The sequence below is a fragment of the Staurois parvus genome, unplaced genomic scaffold (genome assembly GCF_062004578.1).
Source record: "Staurois parvus isolate SC_StPar_1 unplaced genomic scaffold, SC_StPar_1.0 ptg000208l, whole genome shotgun sequence".
NCBI lineage: Eukaryota > Metazoa > Chordata > Amphibia > Anura > Ranidae > Staurois > Staurois parvus.
This window is the reverse complement of record NW_028318004.1, coordinates 2,779,365-2,804,281: the sequence shown is the minus strand read 5'-3', so window position 1 is coordinate 2,804,281 and position 24,917 is coordinate 2,779,365. Positions and strand designations below refer to the sequence as shown.

General features: G+C 46.2%; 1 protein-coding gene across 1 annotated transcript in view; it reads right to left on the bottom strand.

Annotated features, from left to right (window-relative positions):
• The window catches only part of LOC149461206 (GATOR2 complex protein MIOS-A-like), a 34,515-nt gene extending 15,845 nt beyond the window's left edge, over window positions 1-18,670 (bottom strand). Inside the window, 6 exon segments of the mRNA XM_089678669.1 lie at window positions 711-776; window positions 1,664-1,833; window positions 3,841-4,098; window positions 6,720-6,818; window positions 11,702-13,023; window positions 18,357-18,670. Of these exon segments, the coding sequence (XP_089534795.1) occupies window positions 711-776; window positions 1,664-1,833; window positions 3,841-4,098; window positions 6,720-6,818; window positions 11,702-13,004 (1,896 nt within the window). The 5' untranslated portion in view covers window positions 13,005-13,023; window positions 18,357-18,670.
• Between the last annotated feature and the right edge of the window lie 6,247 nt (window positions 18,671-24,917).

Here is a 24,917-nt window from a genome sequence, read left to right as displayed (position 1 = left end):
TTTGCCTATAGTTCTATCTTAAAAGACCTCTTTGTAATATCCAAAAAATATGCTAGGGTGGCCCTTCCGGGGTAGGTTGGTAACACAAATTGCTAATCAGTCAATCACATGGCAGCAACTCAATACATTTAGGCATCTAGTCATGGTGAAGATGACTTGCTGAAGTTCAAACCGAGTATAGGAATAGGGAAGCAAGAGGATTTAAGTGACTTTGAACATGGCACGGTTGTTGGTGCCAGACAGGTGGTCTGAGTATTTCAAAAACTGCTGATCTACTGGGATTTTCACACACAACCATCTCTAGGGTTTACAGAGAATGGTCCGAACAAGAGAAAATAACCTGTGAGCGGCAGTTGTGTGGAAGAAAATGCTTTGTTGATGTCAGAGATCAGAGGAGAATGGGCAGACTGGTTGCTGCGACATTCAGATGGTAGGGTCAGAATTTGGTGTAAACATGAAAGCATGGATCCATCCTGCCTTGTATCAGCAGTTCAGGCTGGTGGTGGTGGAATGGTGTGGGGGAGATTTTCTTGGTGTACCTAATAAAGTGGCTGGTAAGTGTACTGAATGTTTCTTAGTTTTTGAATGCCGAGTACAGTAGATCTTCACAGGAAATTGCTGATCTTCATGTTTATTTATTAACACTTTATTTTCATTTCTTATAAAATAATAAACTTTAATTTAAAAAAAACAAACAAACATGGACTCACCTGAGTGTCATTTAGGAACAAACAAGCAAAGGCCACCCGATCCCTGACTGCCATGGTGCACTCAAACTGAAAGGAGACAGACACATGAGGCCACGTTTCACTGGGAAGATTTAGAGAAATAAGAAAAGATAAAGAAAGATTTAGGGCCGTTTCCCACAGGTGATCTTGGTACTGGGGACAAACCACCTGATACTTCCTGCCTATGGATACTCTCCCTTGCTGCCAGCTACAGAAATTCGGCAGCGTTCAAGGCCAGAGAGGCAGTGATTCCATGGAGGTATATGGAAGGATCTCCTGCATAACTCTGCTGCAATAGAGTCACCCAACTGACATTATTGTTAGCAGGGGCATACGTACGGGAAGATTTGCCTCCCCTGGTTCCTCCTTTCTCCCTCTCATACCAGTGAAACGTGTTATTACATTTTTATTAAATACCTTATAATATATCTAGTGACTATTTTACTGGGTTCCTGTGCTTCTCTAAGAAATGCAGGCAGATCGTGGCTGGTGGGAGAGGCCAGCAGGGTGCTGCACACAGTTTCCCGAAAATGCCACAGAACCCTATCTTAAGCTGGCTATAGACAGATTGTTTTCTTTTGTCCCGCAAAAAAAAAAAAATCAAACAATCAAGGTGGATCATCCCCACTGAGACATTGTATTTTGACTCTCCACTGTCAGCTGATTGACAAAAGCATGTTCGATGATGGGCGGAGGTCAGTCTGGAGGAGTACTCAGACTTCATGTGCATACAGACCCCCCTAGGTAACACACACATGATGCTGAGTCTCTAACAATGAAAGAAATGAGATCCAGTGAAAGAGGTGGGGCTATGGACAGTCAGGCTGGGGAGGAAAGAGCTAGCTGATGCTGGATATCCTCCAGCTAGGAAATAAGGTGAGCTCTCCCTTTTCCTCAAATAATTGGAATAGACAAATCACAACGGTCCATCATACCAGAACAGTGTCGTAGCAGCCAGGATCACTGGTGAGAAATGCAAACATAACTGCCAGGTATGGGTTCCTGAGCTGCACCCGAAGAGAGCTACACATCTCACGCCATAGCGAATTCTTCTCATCTGTGTAGCCGGACAACGCCATCGCCACCACGTTCAGGTTCAGGTCACCTGTGAATATGTAAGACAAGAAAACTTTTCACTCATGAGAAATCTGCTGCAAGGCATGATAGGAAAAGAAGGCTTAGCCTTTATATTATTATTAATAATGTTTTTTATTGCGTTTTTGTCAATAAGATTTGAACACACTTTACACCCTCCCCCAGTCCCCGATGGACTTCCCTCCGGAGATTCTGAGCTGTCAGTATCCACGCAGCTGGTCCAGCGGTCCGGGGACTTGAATTTTTCAACTCTTCCCCCTCTTCTTTGTGCAGAGCTTCCAGGACAGACCAGAGTGATTCTGATTGGTCAGCGTGTGCACAGTGAATCACTCTGGTCCATCCCAGATGCAATGCACAGAGAAGAGGGGAAACAGCATTGAGTATTTCAATCCGGACTGGGGGTTGGGTGGGGAGAGTGTATGGTGTTCGTTCACCTTTGCATTTTTTCTGAAAAGGTGAACGAACCCTTTAAAGTGGTTCTAAGGCTCTTAGTGCTTTTTGCAGAAACTCACTACAGTCCATTTAACATGGTTTCCTATGGAACATGTTCCCATCTATGCATTTTGAGCTGCTGCATTTTTGGAAAGGGTCAGGGACTTTTTTAAAAGCAAAAAGCAGCGTTTTTGTTACAATAGAGTTCAATAGAGAAGCTGCTGAGATGCATGGTAGTGCGCTTTTGCATTTTTATTCTGCCCAGCTTAAAAAAATGCCACTTAAAAAAAAAAAAAGTAAAAAAAAGAAAAAAAAAAAGCTGAAAAAAACCCGCAAAAAGCAGTAAAAACACATGTAGAAAAATGCAAAACGAACTGCGAAGAAGCACTGTAAAACAAACAAAAAGCAACCTGCATAGGTGTTAATGGAACCTAAAGACTAAAAGGTTTTTTTTTTTTTTACCATAATGCATCCTGTGTCACCACCCTTATCTCGATCCAGCGCTGTGCATGAGAGCAGCAGCTCTCCCCGCTCTGTCCCTCCTCATACGGCAGATTGATAGCAATGGAAGCCATTGGCTACTGCTGCTGTCAAACTCTGTGACATGGACATGGGGGGGGGTTTGGGGGAGGTGTTATAGAGCAGAGCCGCCCTGTCTCGGTCAATAGATGCAGACAGGGCGGCTTGGGGGCGAGTCCGCATGAGTGCCCCCATGGGAATCAGCTGCCTATGGTGGCACTTGCAGAAGAGGAGGAGCCAGGAGTGCCAGCAGGAGACACCAGAACAGGAGGATTGGGGTTGCTGTGTGCAAGAGCACTGCACAGAGCAGGTGAGTATAACTTGTTTATTATTTTATTAAGAAGAAAAAAAAAGGTTTAATATTACATTATGACTTTAGCAAGTTTTATACAAGTTGCAAATTCCTGCGCTGAAAAAATCTGTATGATACCAGTGTTGTGGTGTGAACAGGACACACAGAGAACAATTGATTTTGTTGTTGAATAAAAAAAAAAAAAGTTTCAAAAACTGTAAAATTGACCCAAACTATTGGTTTTATGTTTACCTGAGCCTGCCATTCATATGCAGAAAGAAAAGTGTCACCAGCACACCAAGGCATCCTCAAAACATTCCGAAGCTTTATTTAGTAGTCACATAATATCAACAGAGGCAACATTTCGGAGGCACGCAGGGCCCCTTCGTAACGCAAGGGGCCCTGCGTAGCTCTGAACCGCTGTTGATATTATGTGACCACTATATAAACCAATCCTCAGGTCCTGCTTGAGGATTCCTTGGTGTGTAGGTGACACTTTTCTTTCTGCATATGAATTGCAGGCTCAGGTAAACATAAAACCAATAGTTTGGGTCAATTTTACAGTTTTTTAAACTTTTTTTTGTATTCAACAAATATTTGTTGCATGACTAAGGACTCCCAGAGCACTACAGGCTATCCAGTGCAACAGTACAGTGCAATTGTTGAAAGAAGCTATACACAAAGGACAGAAGTCATTATTCTGACTCAATCCCTGGTCCCAACAGGTAATTCGAGGAAATGAAAGCAGGAGGAAAAGAAAGTAGCACCACCTACCCTTCCCCGAGGTTGCCCCTTTATTCAGTATCTGTATGGCACGTCGGATATCCAGGTTAAACAAGGCAATAGCAGCTGCCCTTTCCCATTCTTCTTCCTGTTCTAAGGAGGTCAGGAAAGGGCCAATGTTGGAGTCTGCACCCTTCTTCCTCCAGCCGCACAGCTGCAGAGCCAGGCCGCGTTCTTCGCTGACGTAATGTACGATGTCCGCTTGCCGATCAGAGCCACTCCAGCTGCTCCGGACGCTCTCCGCTATTCCTGTACAGGAAGAACACACAATGCTTTCACTTCATAAACACGTTAAGGCTTTTAGAAACCCCGTTACCAAATAAAGAGGCCTACCTATAAAGCGGTGAATGTGACTTTCACCAAACATTCTCTGTTGGAGACTCTTCCAAGTCCATGTGTTTAACCCGTTCATGCCGACATAACACAAATATGCAGCCTGACCGACCTGGGCTATTTTCCGTGGGGATACATATTTGCGTACCTGTCTTTGTGCTGGGAACGTGCCATACAGCGTGCTGTAGACCGGGGTGTCACTGAAAGCCCCGGGTCTCGATCTAACGATCGGGACCGAGACTCCCGATTTTGGGTCACATGATTGCTGTGATAGCCTTTGATTGGCTATGAATGATCAGTCACTGTGAAGCCCACCCCCTCTTGTTTTTTTTTCTCTCTGAATGGAGGAGAGAGATACATTGTATCTATTTCTTTCCTTGCAGAGAGAGAAAAAAAAATTGTTAAAAAAAAAAAGATAATTAAAAAATAAAGAAAAAATACCTAGATCAAGGTTTGATCTAGTTCAGTACCAGGGTTAGTGTATGGGTCAAAGGTCAAAAGTCGGGATTTTTTTTTTTTTAAATTGGTATCAGTGTCAGTGTGTTTTAGGTAAAAAAACAAAACAAAATGCACCATATTGTTTCTGTAGTATGGGTACAAACAACAAATAACACACATATATGGTATCGCTGCGATAGTCAAGATCTAAGAAATTTATTTTGAGTTGTTCTTTGGTGGTAGTTATGGTAATAACAGGAAACACAGCTAAATTAAAAAAAATTTTTTTTTTTTTTACTATTTTGGGCCAGTTTTCCTTTGATAATAATACAAAAAAAAAATCAGGAGATATTCATTACCATTTACCACCAAATGAAAGCCCAATTTGTCCTGAAAAAAAAAAATGCGGTATAATTCACCTGGATGTATAAAGTAGTTGTGATGATATGTACGCTTTTACTAACACGTCAAAGTTGTAAAATTTTACTAAGGCATTAAGATTTGTTTTACCCTTATGCGTGAAGGGGTTTTGAGAATGATTTTATCTCCACCAGAGAATGTTCAGTGAAAGCACCATCCTCGGCTTCATAAACAGACCTAATAATCTGTAATTCTAGATGTACATGGAGGGAGCCATATTTACTTCTAACATACTCAGTCCCTGCTTCACTCTGCAACAGAGTGGTTGTGCTTTACTGCTCCTCATCACAAGGCAAGGCTATGAATTAGGCTACATTCACCTAAATCATTATAACCAAAACCGTAGGAGCTTTCAGCAATGTCTGGGGCTTTTAAAAACAAAAGGGGCTTTATGGCGATTATAACTTTTAATATCTTTGACATTGCGCGGTTTTATCTCCTCTTCACCTCCCTGCCTGTCTCCAGCTCCAGACGATCGCGGCAAATCGCATCACATGAAGCTTGTTGACCAAAGAGGAGCAAGAGCTTCTTTTGGGCAACAATCTTCAAGGGATGCGTTTTGTCACGATTGTTGTGCGATTTACTGCGCGGCAATTCGCATTGCGTGAATCTTGCCACCCAAACAGGAACAGCGCCTCCTTTTGGCCGACAATCTTCATGTGATACGATTTGCTGCGTGACAATTGCCGCAAAACCGCAGCACGTGCAAGTGAAAATAATGGCACCTGAACTGCGTTTTGCGATCGCGGGCAGAATCTCAGTGATTCTGCCCGCAATCCCATAATGCACAGATGTGAATGGAGCCGCCCTGGTTCACACATATGCCATTCTGGATGCGTTTTTTAAACTCACAAATTTGCATGAAAGGCTAAATATTATGTGTGCCTATTGAGGTGGTTCACACAGATCTGATCCACACGCATTATGTTTTGAGAGCCATTACAAAAATGGTCCTCCGCAAGATTGTATTGGTGCGTTCCAGGCTCGCAAGTGATAAGAGTAGAGAGGCATGTGGAGATAAGTGTTCACATAGGATTGGTATTGACAGGAGATTTGCACTGAGGCCAATGGGAGGCGGGTTTTTTGCTTTGAAGCCAATGGGAGGCTTCCTTTGCACTGTAGCCAATGGGAGGCTTCCTTTGCACTGTAGCCAATGGGAGGCTTCCTTTGCACTGTAGCCAATGGGAGGCTTCCTTTGCACTGAAGCCAATGGGAGGCTTCCTTTGCACTGAAGCCAATGGGAGGCTTCCTTTGCACTGAAGCCAATGGGAGGCTTCCTTTGCACTGAAGCCAATGGGAGGCTTCCTTTGCACTGAAGCCAATGGGAGGCTTCCTTTGCACTGAAGCCAATGGGAGGCTTCCTTTGCACTGAAGCCAACTGGGAGGCTTCCTTTTGCATTGAAGCCAACTGGGAGGCTTCCTTTTGCATTGAAGCCAATGGGAGGCAGTTGGGAAGAGAGAGAGCGCCAGAAAAATTGCACCTGTACTGAGACTGCTTGCACAGCAGGGCTATAAAAAAAAAAAAAAAAAAAAAAAACAGCTGCGGCGCCTGGAATTGCATATCCTGGGCGTCTGGCGATATAAATTGTGCATCCGTTTCATCATGTTCAATCAATAGAGAAATAAATACTGTACATTAAAAGCTTAAATCCTATTTCAATTTGGTTTCATCTTCTTACCAACTGATGACTTCACAATGGTTTTAATACCAGCGAAGACCAATGATCCTTTGTTGCTTGAAGATTTCTGATCTATGTCTTCTGCATACTGCTTCATAAGTATTCACATATATATATAGGAAAATCACAGGTGTACAATCATTTGTGCATATCTGAAGTAAAATTCCATACATTCAGTACATCTCTGCAATACTTGTACATTTCTCCATGTCATATCCTTTTAAAATGATGCAAGTATAGAAAATACCTGATCTGCCAGAAATTCAGAGAGCTGACAACACACTGTCAGGAACCATCGCGACGCATGGGTCTACACATGCGTAGGTGTCTGCCGAGACATATAGGTGGCAGGGCACTAGGACCCAGGCGCACCCGTCGTCTGGACAGTACTAGGCAGGCACTGGGACCCAGGCTACGCCTGTCAGGTGCAGGGCGGGCTATTTAAACTAGCCCTGCACAGACACTTGTTGCCGAATGGTCTTTGTATCCTGTTACCTGTGTGTGAGGACTTCTGATCTGGATTGTTTTGACCTTGTTGCCTTCTCCCGTCCTGACCCCTTGGCTTGCCTAACTCTGCTCCTGGATGTTCTCGTTTAGATCTGACCTCCTGGTATTGACCCTGCGTGTGACCCGACTATCCTTAGCCTACCGTTTTGTACCTTACCGATCCGCTAGTTATCGACCCGGCCTGCATGACTCTGATTTAGCTCATCCATCCACCCACCCCGCAGGGATCACTAGGCTCCCTTACATCAGACTCATAGCTCTCTGGAGCCCCTGTCAGACTCCTCTACCCCTGTTGGAGATACCTGGTAGTTGCGACCTGGTACCGGAGCGCTCCAAGTCCATCCCCCCCATCAGGGGCCCTGGTGAACAAGTGCTCCGGTGCTTAGACTCCGCACTCTGGGGAGGCTCTACCGGGGGACTGATAGAGGTGCTGTCAGGCGGTCCGTTACACACACTGACTCTGGAGCACTGAAATCCCAACAAACAATGTTGTCAGATTTGTGCAGCAATCTTATGTGGTGTAAAGAACATCGACTACTATGTTATGATGGAGAGCACATTCTGTATTCCAAATCAACAGCCTAGGGTGACAACGCTAACACTACTCCTTCATTACAGTAAGGTGAGGGATTGTTGTCACCATGGGGCAGGAAGTGTCTTACTGGTAGGATTACCAGGTAAAAATGAAGGCAAAAAAGCCTGGGGAAAAAAAAAAAAAAAAAATGAATAAAAGAACAAATGCTTTGTCCACTGGTCACATGATTGGATGCTGGTCCCGCTGGCTACCCATCTTTACCCCATACTGGCAGCTGCAGCACATAAACATTGGCCTCCCTGCGACACTCATGTGCAGAGTATGGGGGTTAAAGCCCACTTTTGCCTCTGCACATATGTGTTGGGCAGTCATACGGGGGGGGCGGGTAAGCACGCTGCTAGCATAACTGAAGTAGTGCTGAAGCCTATTGAAGCCAACTAGCAGCTTGGTTAAACTGAGTTGCAGCACTTCCCAAACTGAAGCTGAATGGTATTTTAACCTCTTCACGCCGGCCACACACAAATGTGCGGCCTCCCGGCATCTGGGCCTAGACGCCGAGCGGAGGCACATTAGTGCGCAATTAAGAAAAACATATGTACTGAGAGCGCGCACCCCACGTGGTCCGAGCACACATGCCCGGTACTCACGGAAAGGTCCCGATCTCCTCTTTCAATCGGGACCTTTCCCGATCGTGTGACCGCCGTGACGGCGAATCACGGCGGTCACATGACCCTAAAACCCCGCCCCACGCTTCTGAAACCCTTAAAGGGCCGGGAGGCGCCGGCGCCAAGGGGTTAAAGAAGCTTGTAGAAAGCTCTGCAAATTCTTTGAAAAGCTTGTTGTACATTTTGCTCTTGTGAACAAGACCTTAGGGTTCTTTCCCATCCTTGCCTTGAACCCTGCAAATTCACATGAACATGTCGCGCTCAGTGGGCACACTGGAAGCAACAGGGGATTTACTACCTGCTGTCACTGCGAAGCAAGGCAGCATGTCTACACCCTGGCTGCGGCCTCTGCATCCCATAGAGGTTCTTCATCCTCCCTCTCACCATCCCCCCTCCAGTCCTCTGCACGATTAGGAATTTTTTTTTTCCCTTTAATTCACTCCCCCCCCCTTAAACGTCATTCACCTAGGCCAGAAGTCTACAAACTGTGGCCCTCTGTTTGCTTTTATCTGGCCCTTGGGGCACGATTTTCATCCACGGATACCAACAAATGAAATAATCCTCCCACTGACAAAGGGGCACAATTCCTCCCAATGACACCAGCAATGGGGCACAATTCCTCCCACTGACACCAACAATGGGGCATTTTTTATTTCCATTGACATCGGGACCTTTTTTACTCCCAATGGCCAGTGTCCGGCCCCCCTTAACCTCCCTAGCGGTCTGATTATGTAATTTTTAGGAATAACTCACTGAAATCTGTCCGAACAAGAGTCTAGTAAACATCCCGGGTATGTTAAAATTTGAAACACGAAATCATAAATTATAATTTCATAAATAATCATAAAAAATAATATATTTAATTTTATAATATAATCAAACCAAAAACACTGAAATTTGAAATATAGCGCCAAGTTCGCACATCACTGAGCAAAGTCGCAAAATTGTTTCAGTGTCTGAAGACGAATTTCCCCCACGAATCATTATCACTCAATTCTGCAAGTGGGTCCAATTTACTATCGCTGTTCTCTAGCCGGTCTAAAACCGATTTTGACCTAAAGGGATGCTTTTTGGACGCCATGGACGTTTCTCAGTTTGCAGGCAGAAAGAACAGTAAAAATGCAGGCAGGGCGCCGGACAAAGCACTCGGGACAAAATGTATGTGAAATGGTTTGATACAGTTATGTTATATGTGATTTTACCCCGAGCTACACCAGGGAATACCTCCAGGGAGGTTAAGCTGGAAGGATAGTAAACTGGCCCTTTGTTTATAAAGTCTGGAGACCCCTGACCTAGACAAACGATGTGCACTGTTCCCCATTTGCCTCCCAGGATATGAACGTCACATATGCCAGTAGGCACAGCCTTTCATTCAGTGAAAGAGGAGGGGGATGGCCTAATGGGGCGTCATCAAGAGATGTGTTGGCTGAACCCGGAACAGCTGGCAGCTGCGCAATGATGTTACAGCAAAACATGACAGTGAGGGACCGAGTGCTGCCAGAAGAGAGGAGGATCTCTGCTGGACATCGTTGGATTCACTGGATGGGCGAGAATCTAAAATGTGTAAATCTCACCATCATAAAAGGGTTGTTTTTAAAAAATGTGGGGGGTGGTGAAAACCCACTTTAAGGGGAAGCAGTTGGGAGGCAATAAAAATGCAGCTCAACCTTTGTGATCAGATGTAGGCTTTTTTCTTTTCCACATGCTTTTTAGGAAAGTGAGTTGTCTACTATGGAGCAAATTCTCAATGAACGTTCTGCAGGCAATTGTCAATGATTACCATGCCGCTATTAGGAACTCTTCTGTAAGGGCCAGCATGTATGAGGTTCTGTTTGCCTCAGAACTTATTCTCGCACCATACAGGTCGATGGCAATGCAAAAGCACCTTGAGGCAGATTGATGCAGCTTGGAGGAAAGTCACATTTACCTATCAATGAATACTGAATGATATCAAATGACCCAAACTGATAGCAATTATAATCTGAATACGCCCAAAAGCAAGCTAGATTTTGCTCATGGACCCTAGCTGAAAGTCAGTTTGGCTAGTAATCCTGCTGCTGGTGGATACTCACAGTGACAGGATTAAGAACAGAAAGAACGCACACCTGCTCTTTAACCTCCCTGGAGGTATTCCCAAGTATAGCTCAGGGTAAAGTTTCAGTACCAAAAGCGGTAACCCCGAGCTACAGCGCTGCTCAGGGATTCCCTGCAGCACTTACCTTGTCCTTCGCTCCCGCGATGTCCCCCCTGCAGCGTCCCCGGTCATCTCCTCCGGCCGATGTCGGCATCTGTCTACCGGGTTCCGTTCCCTGCGACGTCGGAACGTACAGGGACAGAACCGGCGGGAAATTTAAAAATGTGACATTCTCTAAATACACTAAAATCACATAGTAGAACATTCCTGTATCAAACCATTTCACATACATTTTGTCCCGAGTGCTTTGTCCGGCGCCCTGCCTGCATTTTTACTGTTCTTTCTGCCTGGAAACTGAGAAACGTCCATGGCGTCCAAAAAGCGTCCCTTTATGTCAAAAGCGGTTTTAGACCGGCTAGAGAACAGCGATAGTAAATCAGAACCACTTGCAGAATTGAGTGATAATGATTCGTGGGGGAAATTCCTCATCAGACACTGAAAACGATTCTGCGACTTTGCTCAGCGATGTGCGAACTTGGCGCTATATTTCAAATTTCAGTGTTTTGGTTTGTTTATATTATTGAATTCAATTTATTATTATTTTTTAGGATTGTTTATTAAATTATAATTTATGATTTTGTGTTTCAAGTTTTATCATACCCGGGATGTTTACTAGACTCTTGTTCGGACAGATTTCAGTGAGTTATTCCTAAGAATTTACAGACCTACAATAAAAAAACGACATATTTCCATGCAAAAAAATGTACCGCTTTGAGCACAGAAATATGGACATAATCAGAACGCTAGTGAGGTTAAAGTGTTGCTCTGTTGCTTGCCAGGCTAGCACAAACAAGTAATGTTGCTGTCGACAGAGAAAGCACAGAGAGAACATCAAACTGCTCCTACATCGTCCGTCCCTTCCTTAGCAAGGTGTCACTGCACTGCCACTTCCCTTGCTTGCATAATTCTGCATCATTTTAGCTAGTGAGGAAGCAACACCATAGGAGCAGGAAAGCGCTCTCTTAAGCATTCCTATTATTGAGTTGCCACAACAAGCTTGCTAGTGCAACATGGCTTGTTAGCTCAAATATCTGATGAGCAATCCCTTCAAACAAAACAGCAGGAGTCACTTGAAGGATATAGTGCAAAGTGTACCAAAGAGACTTTAGCTGAGGGTCTTCATTTCCCGCCAGTAAGTGATTTCTCCAGACTTGCTCTGTGTCCAATCCGTACCTTGATAAAGCTCTTAGGCGCATTTTTGTGGCTATGTCTCTGTCTACAGAGCTGTCCTTCCCTTCTTCTGTACATTCATATAGCTGCCTACTGCAGGCCCACATCAAGGAGGTAGTAGGACTCCAGTCCAGCGAAATACGCTCAAAAACAGTAAAATCAGTCATCGTCCTGTTGGGAGTGACCACCACCATGCGGTTCTGACTGGTTGGGTGCCAGGCAAATGAAGCGATGTAGTGATCACAAGGTTGTACGCTCCTTTCTATAATGGTGGGTTCGGTTTCATCACCGATAGGTGTGGGCGTGTGCTGCATGTCATAGAGTCTGATTACATTACTGTCCCGGGTTAACGTGGCGAGTAAGCCCGTCCTTGTTGGACACCAGGCCACCTTGCTTAGCGGCTTTGGTTGTTCTGTAAGGGTCAACACTGGCTTTTCAAATTTTCTAAGGTCCCAGATTGCCACTTGCCCTTCAAAGAAGGATGCCACCCTGTCATGGAAGTGTGGGTCTACCGTCACCCCCTGGACGGCTTTGGTGTTGACAAACATTTTCTGGTTTGTGTTTCGGAGGTCAAAAATAGCCAGGTTGCGATGCATGCCGGCCAGCAGGAGCTTCTGTTCTCTTGGAAGCCAGCAAAGGGAGAGGCATGCATCGTTCTGTCCAAGTTCGTACAGTGGCTTTGTCACCACTAAACACGATTCACCATCGGTGGAGGAAAGACGGACTTTCTCCATAGGGACGGCTACGTCAGGCGTGTACTTGCTGCTTATATCCCAAATCAAGACGGAGAAGTCAGCTCTGTGTTTGTCCAAACCGGCGGCCAGCCAGTTACTGTCCACAGGATTCCAAGCCAAAGTATTGCATTGCCGGGCATGCTTAGGGACAAACTCTTTCCCCATCAACTCCTTACACTTAGAATTGTGGTCTTGGCCTAGACTGGTAAGGACAACTCTGCCATTAGCCTGACCAACTGCCAGGAGGCATTCCGGGTCATATTTTGGGTACCATGCCACACATTTCATGTATGGGGTGTCAGAGTTGATAGCTAGCAAGGTTGCCGTGGTTTCTTCGGACAGTCTCAAGGATCCAGCTTTGAGTTCAGAGCTGGTGCTGGCTGCTGACTCGATGTGGTAGAGGCTGAGCTCGGAATCACAGACCACAAACCTGTCCACGTGGTGGGGAGCCCAAAGGATGTCCGGTTTGGACCCGCTCATTTTTGCGGTTCACAGGACACTAGAAAGAGAAAATAAATATATAACTATGATCAATCCACAAGGTGAATGAAGAAAGGCAGTTCAGCAGAAGTAGAAACAATTTAGAGAATATAAATCTGTATACAGGTCTGATACCTATTCTGGCAGTTATTACTCAATGCATGGATAGGTTAGGCATCGCTCCCAACTTGTAGCAGTTTATGAAGCAGACTGTTACTCTGAAAATCAAACTACAATACCCCTCTTAAAGTGATATTAAAGTGTTACTAAACCCCGGACCCTGCATTCCCTATATCCGGTTTCCCCGGACCCCGCATTCACTATATCCGGTCTCCCCGGACCCCGCATTCCCTATATCCGCTCTCCCCGGACCCCGCATTCACTATATTCGCTCTCCCTGGACCCCGCATTCACTATATCCGCTCTCCCCGGACCCTGCATTCACTATATCTGGTCTCCCCGGACTCTGCATTCACTATATCTGGTCTCCCCGGACCCTGCATTCACTATATCTGGTCTCCCCGGACCCTGCATTCACTATATCTGGTCTCCCCGGACCCTGCATTCACTATATCTGGTCTCCCCGGACCCTGCATTCACTATATCTGGTCTCCCCGGACCCTGCATTCACTATATCTGGTCTCCCCGGACCCTGCATTCACTATATCTGGTCTCCCCGGACCCTGCATTCACTATATCTGGTCTCCCCGGACCCTGCATTCACTATATCCGCTCTCCCCGGACCCTGCATTCACTATATCCGGTCTCCCAGGACCCTGCATTCACTATATCTGGTCTCCCAGGACCCTGCATTCACTATATCTGGTCTCCCTGGACCCTGCATTCACTATATCCGCTCTCCCCGGACCCTGCATTCACTATATCTGGTCTCCCAGGACCCTGCATTCACTATATCTGGTCTCCCTGGACCCTGCATTCACTATATCCGCTGTCCCCGGACCCTGCATTCACTCTATCTGGTCTCCCCGGACCCTGCATTCACTATATCTGGTCTCCCTGGACCCTGCATTCACTATATCCGTTCTCCCAGGACCCTGCATTCACTATATCTGGTCTCCCCGGACCCTGCATTCACTATATTCGCTATCCCCGGACCTTGCATGCACCCTTCTCCCCGAAAAAACAACACACACTAAACTAAGCGTGCACAGATTGCCTCCTAGGGCTCTATACTATCAGCAGATGCATTGGGGACAGTAGAAGAAAGGGAGGATCAGAGAAGACAGGATCAAACAGCTATTTTACACAATGTGGATTAACCCCTTAGGTTCCACAGTGAGTATAACAAGCATGCTTTACTGCATTTACAGACTGATTTTACTGTTCTGGTTTAGTAACACTTTACACTTTCAGCAGCTGACATTCAGTTATCACTGAGTACGCAACTTCTTCATCTTGCCTATGTTCCAGTTCAGGCTGGTGCAATGACTGCTTTTTTCAGAAAAAAAGGGTGGCTCCTTTCTCTTGCAGTGTCCAGTGAAGCCACCATTGCATGCAGGGAATAGAGCTGTGTCTCCCTACACTGTGTACATCAATAGAAACACACAGCCTAGGATGGCAGGGCACTTGCCTGCTCCTCCCTCCCTTGAGGATTTCCTGTGACATGACATCCACTTGGTAGAGAACACGCTAGCCACACACACAGTGAATGCTTCTTGGTTCATGCCCACTCTGGAATTTTATATATGGAAATGCATTGCCTTGTATTCCTTTTGTAATAATTAATGGTGTTTAATTATGAGAGGCTTTTCTTTCATGTGCTTATCGCACTACATTTGACCATTTGAGCAACTGGCGTGACGTATAATATCCTGGATACCTCTTGGGGGGATTGGAATTTGTGCTCACCTACCAGGGGGTTGATTTACTAAAGGCAAATAGTCTGTGCACCGCAAATGCAGCTGCTCTAGATCTGACGAGAAGTTCTGAAATAAGGGGAGGCTCTGCTGATTTCAATCATCCAATCATGTGCAAGCAAAAATGCTATTTTTTTTCCCTTACATATGATTGGGTATTCTTTGCAAAGTGAAGCTTAACCTCATTTACTAAGCTCTGGAGCAAATGCCCTTGCAGAGTGCACAGTCTATTTGTCTTTAATAATTCACCCTCATGGAGTCAATACTCTCTGGTGAGTGCGGTGTGAAGTGAGACATCGCTAACCTGGAGGGTGAGGAGGCACCGAATTGGATGAGATTACACCGATGATCCATCTATGTTGCACCATTGTTACTGCATATGAAAATGACAGAAACGGTCACGGGACGTATCACCTCTTCTGCCTATGGGACTGGACTCACACATTGTGTTGACGTTGGACTTCAAATAACCACAGCCGAATGACGGCTACAGTGTGGCTGTCCATTTCTGGGAGGGCGTCATATGATGTCCTCCCAGAACACGCCACCCCCCCGGTGCTGTCAGTGATCGCTGTGTCCTACGTACACAGCTGATCACATAATTAGGTAAAAGGCCAATCACAGCGGCCTTTTACCACATGATCAGCCGTGTCCAATGACACAGCAGATCACAAAGTGAATACGGTTGCCGGTTATCAGCAACGTGACAGCGTGAGGAAAGTACTGCCAACAACCGGCAAATGTCACAGAACAGATCTGCACTGATAATTGGGGCCCATCATTGCTGCATATCAGTGCAGCACAGGGGCAGACTGACAACTCATGTGGCTCCCGGGCAATAGGGGATCATGGGGCCCCTGTGTCCTTGCCCAAACTCAAAAAAGCATATGAAAAAAGGTACCAGGGGCATCTCATGGGGCCCCCTACTGACCCCGGGCCCTCGGCCAGTGTCCGAATTTCCAAATGTTCAGTCCGCCCCTGGTGCAGCATCATCAGTGCCTCCTCATCAATGCCTCCTAAACGCACATCAGTGAAGGAGAAAAATTACCTGTTTGCAAAATTTTATAATAGAAACAAAGAAAAACCTTTTCTTTTTTTCAGATTGTTTGCTTTTTGTTTATAGTGAAAAAAATAAACCCCGGTGGCGATTATACACCGCCAAAAAAAAAGTTCTATTTGTGTGAAAAAAATGATAAAAATATCATATGGGTACAGTGTTGCATGACCGCGCAATTGTCATCCAAAGTGTGACAGCGCTGAAAGCTGAAAATTGGCCTGGGCAGGAAGGGGGTGACAGTGCCCCGTAGGCAAGGGGTTAATTTATATTGTTTATATTTGATTTCACTTTGATTTGGTGTACAGTGCTGGGCCCCTCAGTTTCATCTGTGGCTTTATGCCGTAGAACATCACGTATTATTGTTATTCCTCATACAACACAAATACTTTATTTTGGCTCTTGGTAGTTGTTGACAATACAGACCACCCATTGGCTTCCTATGGATGTCAGATACTCTGCTGCAGTCTAATTCCAACCACGGCACCACCTGCCTGGAGTTTGCATGTTCTCCCTGTGTCTGCGTGGGTTTCCTCTAGGTACTCCAGTTTCCTCCCACCCTTCACAGCCATGCTGGTAGGTTGTCTCCGGTCTAACTTAGCTCTAGTATGTGTATGTATGTGAGTTCTCTCTCATTGCCTGACACACAGCAGCATGAGTGATTGGTTCCCACTGCAGGCAGTCACAGCCAATGAGGAGTGGGGTGGGGTCACTCAGGTGATGTCCCTGAGTGGCCCCGCCCCTTACATATTTAAGAACTGGCAAACCACCGGAGCAAGCAGAAGGCTGAAAGACATTGTTGGAACCAGAAGCGGGCTGGCAACTCATGGGACCCGTGTCCTTGCCCACGCCCAAAAAAAGCCTATGAAAAAAGGTACCAGGGGCATCTCATGGGGCCCCCTACTGACCCTGGGCCCTTGGGCAGTGCCTGAATGCTCGAATGGACAGCCCGCCCCTGGTTGGAAGCGCAGCCTTTATTTTTTTTTTCCGGGTTGGCTGCAACAGCAGGCATCGTGATTGACGTTGGATCAAGGACTTTTTTTACACTACACGTTTTGTGAATGAGTAGCGGTACCATGTACCTACTACTCATTCACATGGGGAGGGAGGGGGGTGTGGGCTGGGATCTGGGGTCCCCCTTGTTAAAAGGAGCTTCCAGATTCCGATCTGCCCCCAGACCCCCACAGCCACTGGCCAGGGCTTTGGCGAAGAGGCCCTTGTCCCCATCAACATGGGGACAAGGAGTTTTGAGGGGGAAGCAACTCATGTTGAGGGCATGTGGCCTGGTATGGTTCAGGAGGGGAAGCGCTCGCTCCCCCCTCCTTTTCCTGACCTGCATGCATGGATTTCGGGGGGGAACCCCACGCCATTTTTTTTAAATTTTGGCGTGGAAGTTCCTCTCAAAATCCATACCAAACCTGAAGGCCTTGGTATAGATGGGAGGGGGGACCCCATGCTGTTTTTTTATTTATTATGGTGTCGGTTTTTAAATGTAATTATCACTTTTTTTTATCTCCTTCACTATAGCTCAGAGATTCAGCTGTCACCCCCCCACATAAAAGAGAAAATGTTTCCTTTTAGTTTATTTCCCTGAGTTAAGAGAAACAATGTTTCCTTTAGCTCCAGGGAAAGTGACAGCTAATTCTGTGAGCAATAGAGAAGAAAACCTAAAAAGCCAACAATCACATCTAATAATCGGCACCAATGTACACTTTGTATTGCGAAAAAAAATGTGTAAACTGAGGCATTATTTTCAATGGATCTTCATTCGTAAACCGAAAATCACATTAACCGAGGTATTACTGTACATGCCTTTCAGTTGCTTTTTTCCCGCATCCAAAAACGCATAGAAAGTAGGTGATATGGTGGTCAATGTCATAGTTCACACCAGTGCTTGCAATTCCAGTAGCAGAAAGAAAAAAAAAAAAACAGGCTGCATTTTTCCTGCACAGAACTGTACTGGAACGCACATGTACCTATTTAAATAGAAGAAAAAGAGGGGGGAAAAGGTAACTGGACTGCACACCAGAACGCACCCCTGCAGGAATGCATCCGGAACACATCTGGACAGAGTTTCTATAGTGTGACCCGGCCCTGGTGTGTGATTCCCTCATCCACCTCCCCCCCTGCACATACAATGTACTCTCCCAGGATCACACTCCTCCATAGAACAGACTGACTTGTGGGAGGAACCATTGTCGGGGGGGGGGGGTTGGACTCTCCGAAGTGGTAGGGTGCAGTGAAGCGGAGGAAGGGAAGGCAGTCTTCTATTACAGGTCTGTCTCTCGGTATACAATGTACAGGTGTGCTGTGAAATCTATGTAAGAGGCCCATACACCTCCCTATTCCCCGCCATGTCTCCGGTACACGTGTTCGGCGCTGTACTTCCTCCCCAGCATGGCTCCCGTCACCCAGAATTACCTGTCCGGGAATTGGCGGGAGGAAGAAGACAGCCCCGGGAATCGGCGTCCCGGTTCACTCACACACATCACCTGACCTGTGAACCGGAATTACGTCATCACGCCAACAGCGTCAGGTCTCCACAGATGGGCGGAACCGAAATGTGACCGAGCCGTTGTTGTGGGTGGCGTCGTCATCGCTCTACGCGCACCTTCCTGTCTCAGGTCCTGTTCTTAGTGGAGATTGGGCCGTGTTATCATCCCGGCCAGCCCAACAGCCGCCGGACTCCTCCCCGTCTCAGGTCGTGTTATTAGTGATGAGAGTGGGCGGTGTTATCATCCCGGCCAGCCCTCCAGCCGCCTGACTCCTCCTCGTCTCAGGGCGTGTGCTTAGCGATGAGTGGGCGGTGCTACCATCACGGCCAGACGCCTGACTCCTCCTCGTCTCAGGGGGTGTGCTTAGCGATGAGTGGGCGGTGTTATCACGGCCAGACGCCTGACTCCTCCTCGTCTCAGGGCGTGTGCTTAGCGAGTGGGCGGTGTTATCATCACGGCCAGCCCACCAGCCGCCTGACTCCTCTGCTCTCAGGTCGCAGGGTCTATAGATAACAAGGATCCCTGTTACACCCTCACCATTTAAAGAGCCAATGACAGCCGCCGTGGGAAATGCTGCACAGCTCACGTAGGGCTCATTCACATTTGCATGAGCCATTGTTATCCCTCTGAAAAGTGATTCACTATGGATCGCTTTTCAGAAGCAGCTGGAAGGTGGCATTTTGCCACTTCAATGTTGCGTTCAGGGGCGGACTGACAACTCATGGGGCCCCCGGGCAATAGGGGATCATGGGGCCCCTGTGTCCTCACCCACACTCAAAAAAGCCTATGAAAAAGGTACCAGGGGCATCTCATGGGGCCCCCTTCTGACCCCGGGCCCTCGGGCAGTGCCCCAGTTTCCAAATGGTCAGTCCGCCCCTGGTTGCGTTAACCCTGCAAAGCCCACACTGCATATTACGGCTGCCACCTCATCCCTTTAAAAGGGAACACGTTATTTCTGTGGCTGATTACGATGGTAATGCCGCTCATTGGTGCCTTGTCTGCAGGCCCAGCCCCCTGCGTACAGAATATGTGTTTCGGATTAAAGGGATGACATGGCAGCCCCATCGCAGCTACATGCATTGCATGCAGTCGCAGTACGGCCCTATTCCCTAGCATGGGTAGCGTTTGGCGGCGGTTCTGCCTGCTGAATATGACTGGAAGTAGAATTGTAATGTCATGAAACAAAGTGTGGTGGCGGCATGTTCTGCTTTGGGTGGGCGGTAAAAACATCCCCCCCCCAGATGCCTGTGTGTATGAGGCCATAACCCGAACCAATCCAGAAAGTCTAAAGGGTAACTCTACTTTTGGGGGGAAAAAAATTAGCAAATAAAAAATAATAATATAGCATATAGAATGGTGACACAAGTCGTACTGTAATGGAGGTTATTAATCATTCCCTTCCTTTCCAATCTGCAGAGCTGTCATTCTCTGTAAAATGCAATACAACTGCCTGGAGGTGTTCTGTATACAGATGGTGTATAAACCCCCCCTCCCCCACCAAGAAATGTCATTTCCTGCTTGTGTGATTGGCTCACTGATTTTCCCAGAAGTCTGCACCAAGATAGAAAGATTTCAGGCATCCCCTGCAACAAGAATGTCATTTCTGGTGAGATACTCCCAAAGGGAAGTCACATCTAAAGGGATGCAGACCCTGCCACTTTCCTCATCAGAGCCCTGCAGGTACTGCAGCTGAGTGATGATTGTGAAACCACTCCTATACAGATTCCCTCTATACATGGACACGGACTAACAGCTATTCCTCCAGAACAACAAAAGGCAGGAATCTGTAGGGAAGTTTGTTAAAATCCCTGCAATGTAAATACAGCGCCCTGAAAAAGTATTCATACCCCTTGACACTTCTCACATGTTGTCACATTATAACCAGAAACGTCAATGTATTTTATTGGGATTTGATGTGATAGACCAACACAAAGTGGCACATAATTGTGAAGTGGAAGGAAAATGAGAAATGGTTTTCAACATTTGTTACAAATAAATATCTGAAAAGTGTGGAGGCATTTGTATTCAGCCCCCTTTACTCTGATACCCCTGACTAAAATCTAGTGGAACCAATTGCCTTCAGAAGTCCCCTAATTAGTAAATAGAGTCCACCTGTGTGTAATGTAATCTCAGTATAAATACAGCTGTTCTGTGAAGCCCTCAGAGGTTTGTTAGAGAACATTAGTGAACAAACAGCATCATGAAGGCCAAGGAGCACATCAGACAGGTCAGGGATAAAGTTGTGGAGAAAATTAAAGCAGGCTTAGGTTATAAAGAAATATCTCAAGCTTTGAACATCTCACGGAGCACTGTTCAATCCATCATCCGAAAATGGAAAGAGTATGGCACAACTACAAACCTACCAAGACAGGGTCGTCCACCTAAACTGACAGGCCAGGTAAGGAGAACATTAATCAGAGAAGCAGCCAAGAGGCCCATGGGAACTCTGGAGGAGCTGCAGAGATCCACAACTCAGGTGGGAGAATCTGTCCACAGGACAACTATTAGTCGTGCACTCCACAAATCTGACCATTAAGGAAGAGTGGCAAGAAGAAAGTCATTGTTGAAAGAAAGCCATAAGAAGTCCCGTTTGCAGTTTGCGAGAAGCCATGTGGGGGACACAGCAAGCATGTGGAAGAAGGGGCTCTGGTCAGATGAGACCAAAATTGAACTTTTTGGCCTAAAAGCAAAACGCTATGTGTGGTGGAAAACTAACACTCCACATCACCCTGAACACACCATCCCCACTGTGAAACATGGTGGTGGCAGCATCATGTGGTGGGGATGCTTTTCTTCAGCAGGGACAGGGAAGCTGGTCAGAGTTGATGGGAAGATGGATGGAGCCAAATACAGGGACATCTTAGAAGAAAACCTGTTAGAGTCTGCAAAAGATTTGAGACTGGGGCGGAGGTTCACCTTCCAGCAGGACAACGACCAGAAACATCCAGCCAGAGCTACAATGGAATGGTTTAGATCAAAGCATATTCATGTGTTAGAATGGCCCAGTCACAGTCCAGACCTAAATCCAATGGAGAATCTGTGGCAAGACTTGAAAATTGCTGTTCACAGACGCTCTCCATCCAATCTGACAGCTTGAGCGATTCTGCAAAGAAGAATGGGCAGAAATGTCCCTCTCTAGATGTGCAAAGCTGGTAGAGACATCCCCAAAAAGACTTGCAGCTGGAATTTCAGGGAAAGGGGGTCCTACAAAGTATTGACTCCGGGGGCTGAATACAAATGTAGCCACACTTTTCACAGATTTATTTGTAACAAATGTTGAAAACCATTTCTCATTTTCCTTCCACTTCACAATTATGTGCCACTTTGTGTCGGTCTATCACATAAAATCCCAATAAAATACATTGACGTTTCTGGTTGTAACATGACAGCATGGGGACATTACAAGGGGTAGGGGAGGGTTATTATTCCAGAAAAGTGGAGTTACTCTTTAAATGCAGCTCAGTTCCCAAGGGTCACCTTCTGACTCACCTCGCATCATCCGGTCCAGCAGGATCCCGATGCAGTCAGGTTTCACAGTGTATCACTTTTCAGAGTGCAGCTAAGAAGCCACGGTTAGGCATTGATGAGGTGCTCCTGGACCCCAAATGATCTGGATGTCGTATGATCTTACAAGCCAATTTGAACGATCGTGAACCTGTAATAATGTCGTCATCAGTCTGTGCTCACACCAATTCCACTGGATCTCATGCTCACATGCATGCTTGAAGGGGAGAAGAAACTCTAATGTTCACTTTGAACTTCAGAATTCCACTACATTACATAAAAATCTGCGATATCTTGATAATCAGATGGCGGTAGTTATATTTTGGGGTAAATACCTGGAGCTGCGCAATTTACACGAAAAAGTTGCGTTTGGAACATTTACCGGAAAACATTAATTTTCCAAGTTTTACTATGCCTTACAAAAAATTGGAAATAAAAATCGGTGAATCCAGCGTTGTACTGAAAAATGTGTTATGCCGGCCATAGACGGGTCAAAAATCAGCCGATTTTTCAGCTAAAAAAAAAATTGGCCGATTTTCACATGTTAGTGGGTTAATTGGCTGGCCGTTTTTCGGGTTTTTGCACTTTTTTTTATCAGTCATGTTGGAAAATTCCTGGCCGATTTTGACGATCGGCCGATTTTCCCGGCAATGATGGGAAATCGGCCGATCGTTTTACCGATAGAAAAATCTGCGCATGAGCCGTGACCTGCAAGAAGAAGAAAAAGAAGAAAAAGAAAAAAAAAAGAATAAGAAAAAGAAGAAGAAAAAGAAAAAAAAGAAGAAGAAGTAAAGGAATAAGAAGAACAAGAAAAAGAAGAAAAGAAAAAAAAAGAAGAAGAAATTTTATTCTGCTAAAGTGAATCGATCATAGGAATGGGAGACACCTGAATCCTTCCTACGAACTGGAAGTCCAGTCCGCTATTATATTTTATATGAAAAAGTCTTGCGGTTGCAACAAATGTATCCATTTGTATCCAAATAAAAACATTGTAATCCAAATAATGTATTTGTATTGCTGTCACATTGTATGGTGTGCTCCCCTGTCTCTGTCTAATGCCGGCCATAGACGGGTCAAAAATTGGCCGATTTTTTTTTAATGTTGGTGGCAACGTCGGCCGATCGAACGACTGATTTTTCGGGTTTTTTTTTTTTTTAAATCGGCTGATGTTTGATCCGTCTATGGCCTGCATTAGGGTAGACTACAAACACTAAAATGAACAAAGGCTAGATGAGGGTTATAGGGAGAAACAGGTGCAGGTTCTCTCTGCTGCCAGCAGGTGTCAGTATACAACTCTAAACTTCACCATTGCTCTTTCTTTCCCATAGGTTCACAGTGTGAGTTTTCAGCAGTGTTTAGCAGTCCATTTAACATGATTTCCTATGGGACATGTTCGCATTTCCACGTTTTCACCCAGTGTGTTTTTTGGAAAGGGTCAGGGATTTTTTTGAGTGCTAACCCCCGGTTCACATCTGTGCGGGTCGTGCCACTGTGGATCTGCACGAAAATCCATGCAGCCGCACCACCCGCACAGAGAATTGCGGACCCGCGGGCAGGTGCCACTAATGGCCTCAATGGGAAACGCAACCGTACTGGGAACTGAGGTTTCCGTGTGGGCTGCGTTTTCCAAAGTAGTACAGGGACTTCTTCCCTGGGTGTCATGGGCACAGGAGTCCATTCAAATGAATGGGCTCTCGTGTCCATGCAAAACGTGGCCCTCACGGCCACATAGGTGTGAACCGGGGGTTAACATTGCGTTTTTGGTTCTATAGACATCAATGGAATGGCTGCAGAAAAGCATGTAGTGCATTTTTGCCACGTTCTGCCTAGCAACAAGAAACAAAAAACGCAAAACACGGCAAAAACACAGGTGCAAAAACGCAACACAATGCAGAAACGGGTCAAACGCAAACTGCATAGGTGTGAACCTAGCCTTATACACAGTTCAGTGGCACACCGTCTGGCCTTATCCCTGGTTCACATATCTGCATTCCTGCAGTCCGCGTTTAGCGTGGGCACGAGAGCCCATTCATTTGAATGGACTCCCGTGTCTGCACTTCTTCTGACAATGCAGCCCGCACGGGAACTGAGGTTCCCAGTATGGTTGCGATTTCCAGTGTGGGCGGCGTGCCATTAGAATTAATGGCACCCGCCCATGGGTCCACATTCCTTTATGATGGGTGTGCTGCTGCACGGATTCTTGTGCGGATCCGCAGCGGCCCCACCCGCACAGATGTGAACCTAGCCTTATGAGTTGTCTTGAAGCTGCTCTTAGCCCCGGTCACATCAAGCCCAACTTTCAAATCGTGCGACTTACAGTGAAGTCACACGCAGGGGTGGACTGACCATTTGGAAACTCGGGCACTGCCCGAGGGCCCTGGGTCAGTAGGGGGCCCCATGAGATGCCCCTGGTACCTTTTTCATAGGCTTTTTTGAGTTTGGGCAAGGACACAGGGGCCCCATGATCCTCTATTGCCCGGGGGCCCCATGAGTTGTCATTCCGCCCCTGGTCGCACGATTTCAAAGTCGGGTGAACCACTGATTTCAGGTGCGATTTGCAAGACATCTGATACAGATGTCTATGCAAATCTCACCAAAAGTAGTGCATGTACTACTTTGGAAATCGGTGCGGCTCCGACCAAGTCGGAACCACACCGATATGACCGCTCCAATTGTGGACAATAGGGTGCAACTTGGCATGCGGTTTGCAAGTCACAGGGCATGCAAATCACATGCCAAATCACACCCGATGTGACCGGGGTGTGTGGGCCAGTTCACACTACATGTGTTTCAGTTGTTATTTTTGCATCTAAAACACACAAAAAAAAAGGTTATGTGGCTGTCAATGTCATAGTTCACATCAGTGCTTGCAGATGCAGTGCATTCCGGATGCAAAAAAAAAAGTAGAACAGGTTGCATTTTTTCTGCACAGAACTGTACTGGAACGCAGTAAAACGCATCAAAAATGCACCGGAACGCACTG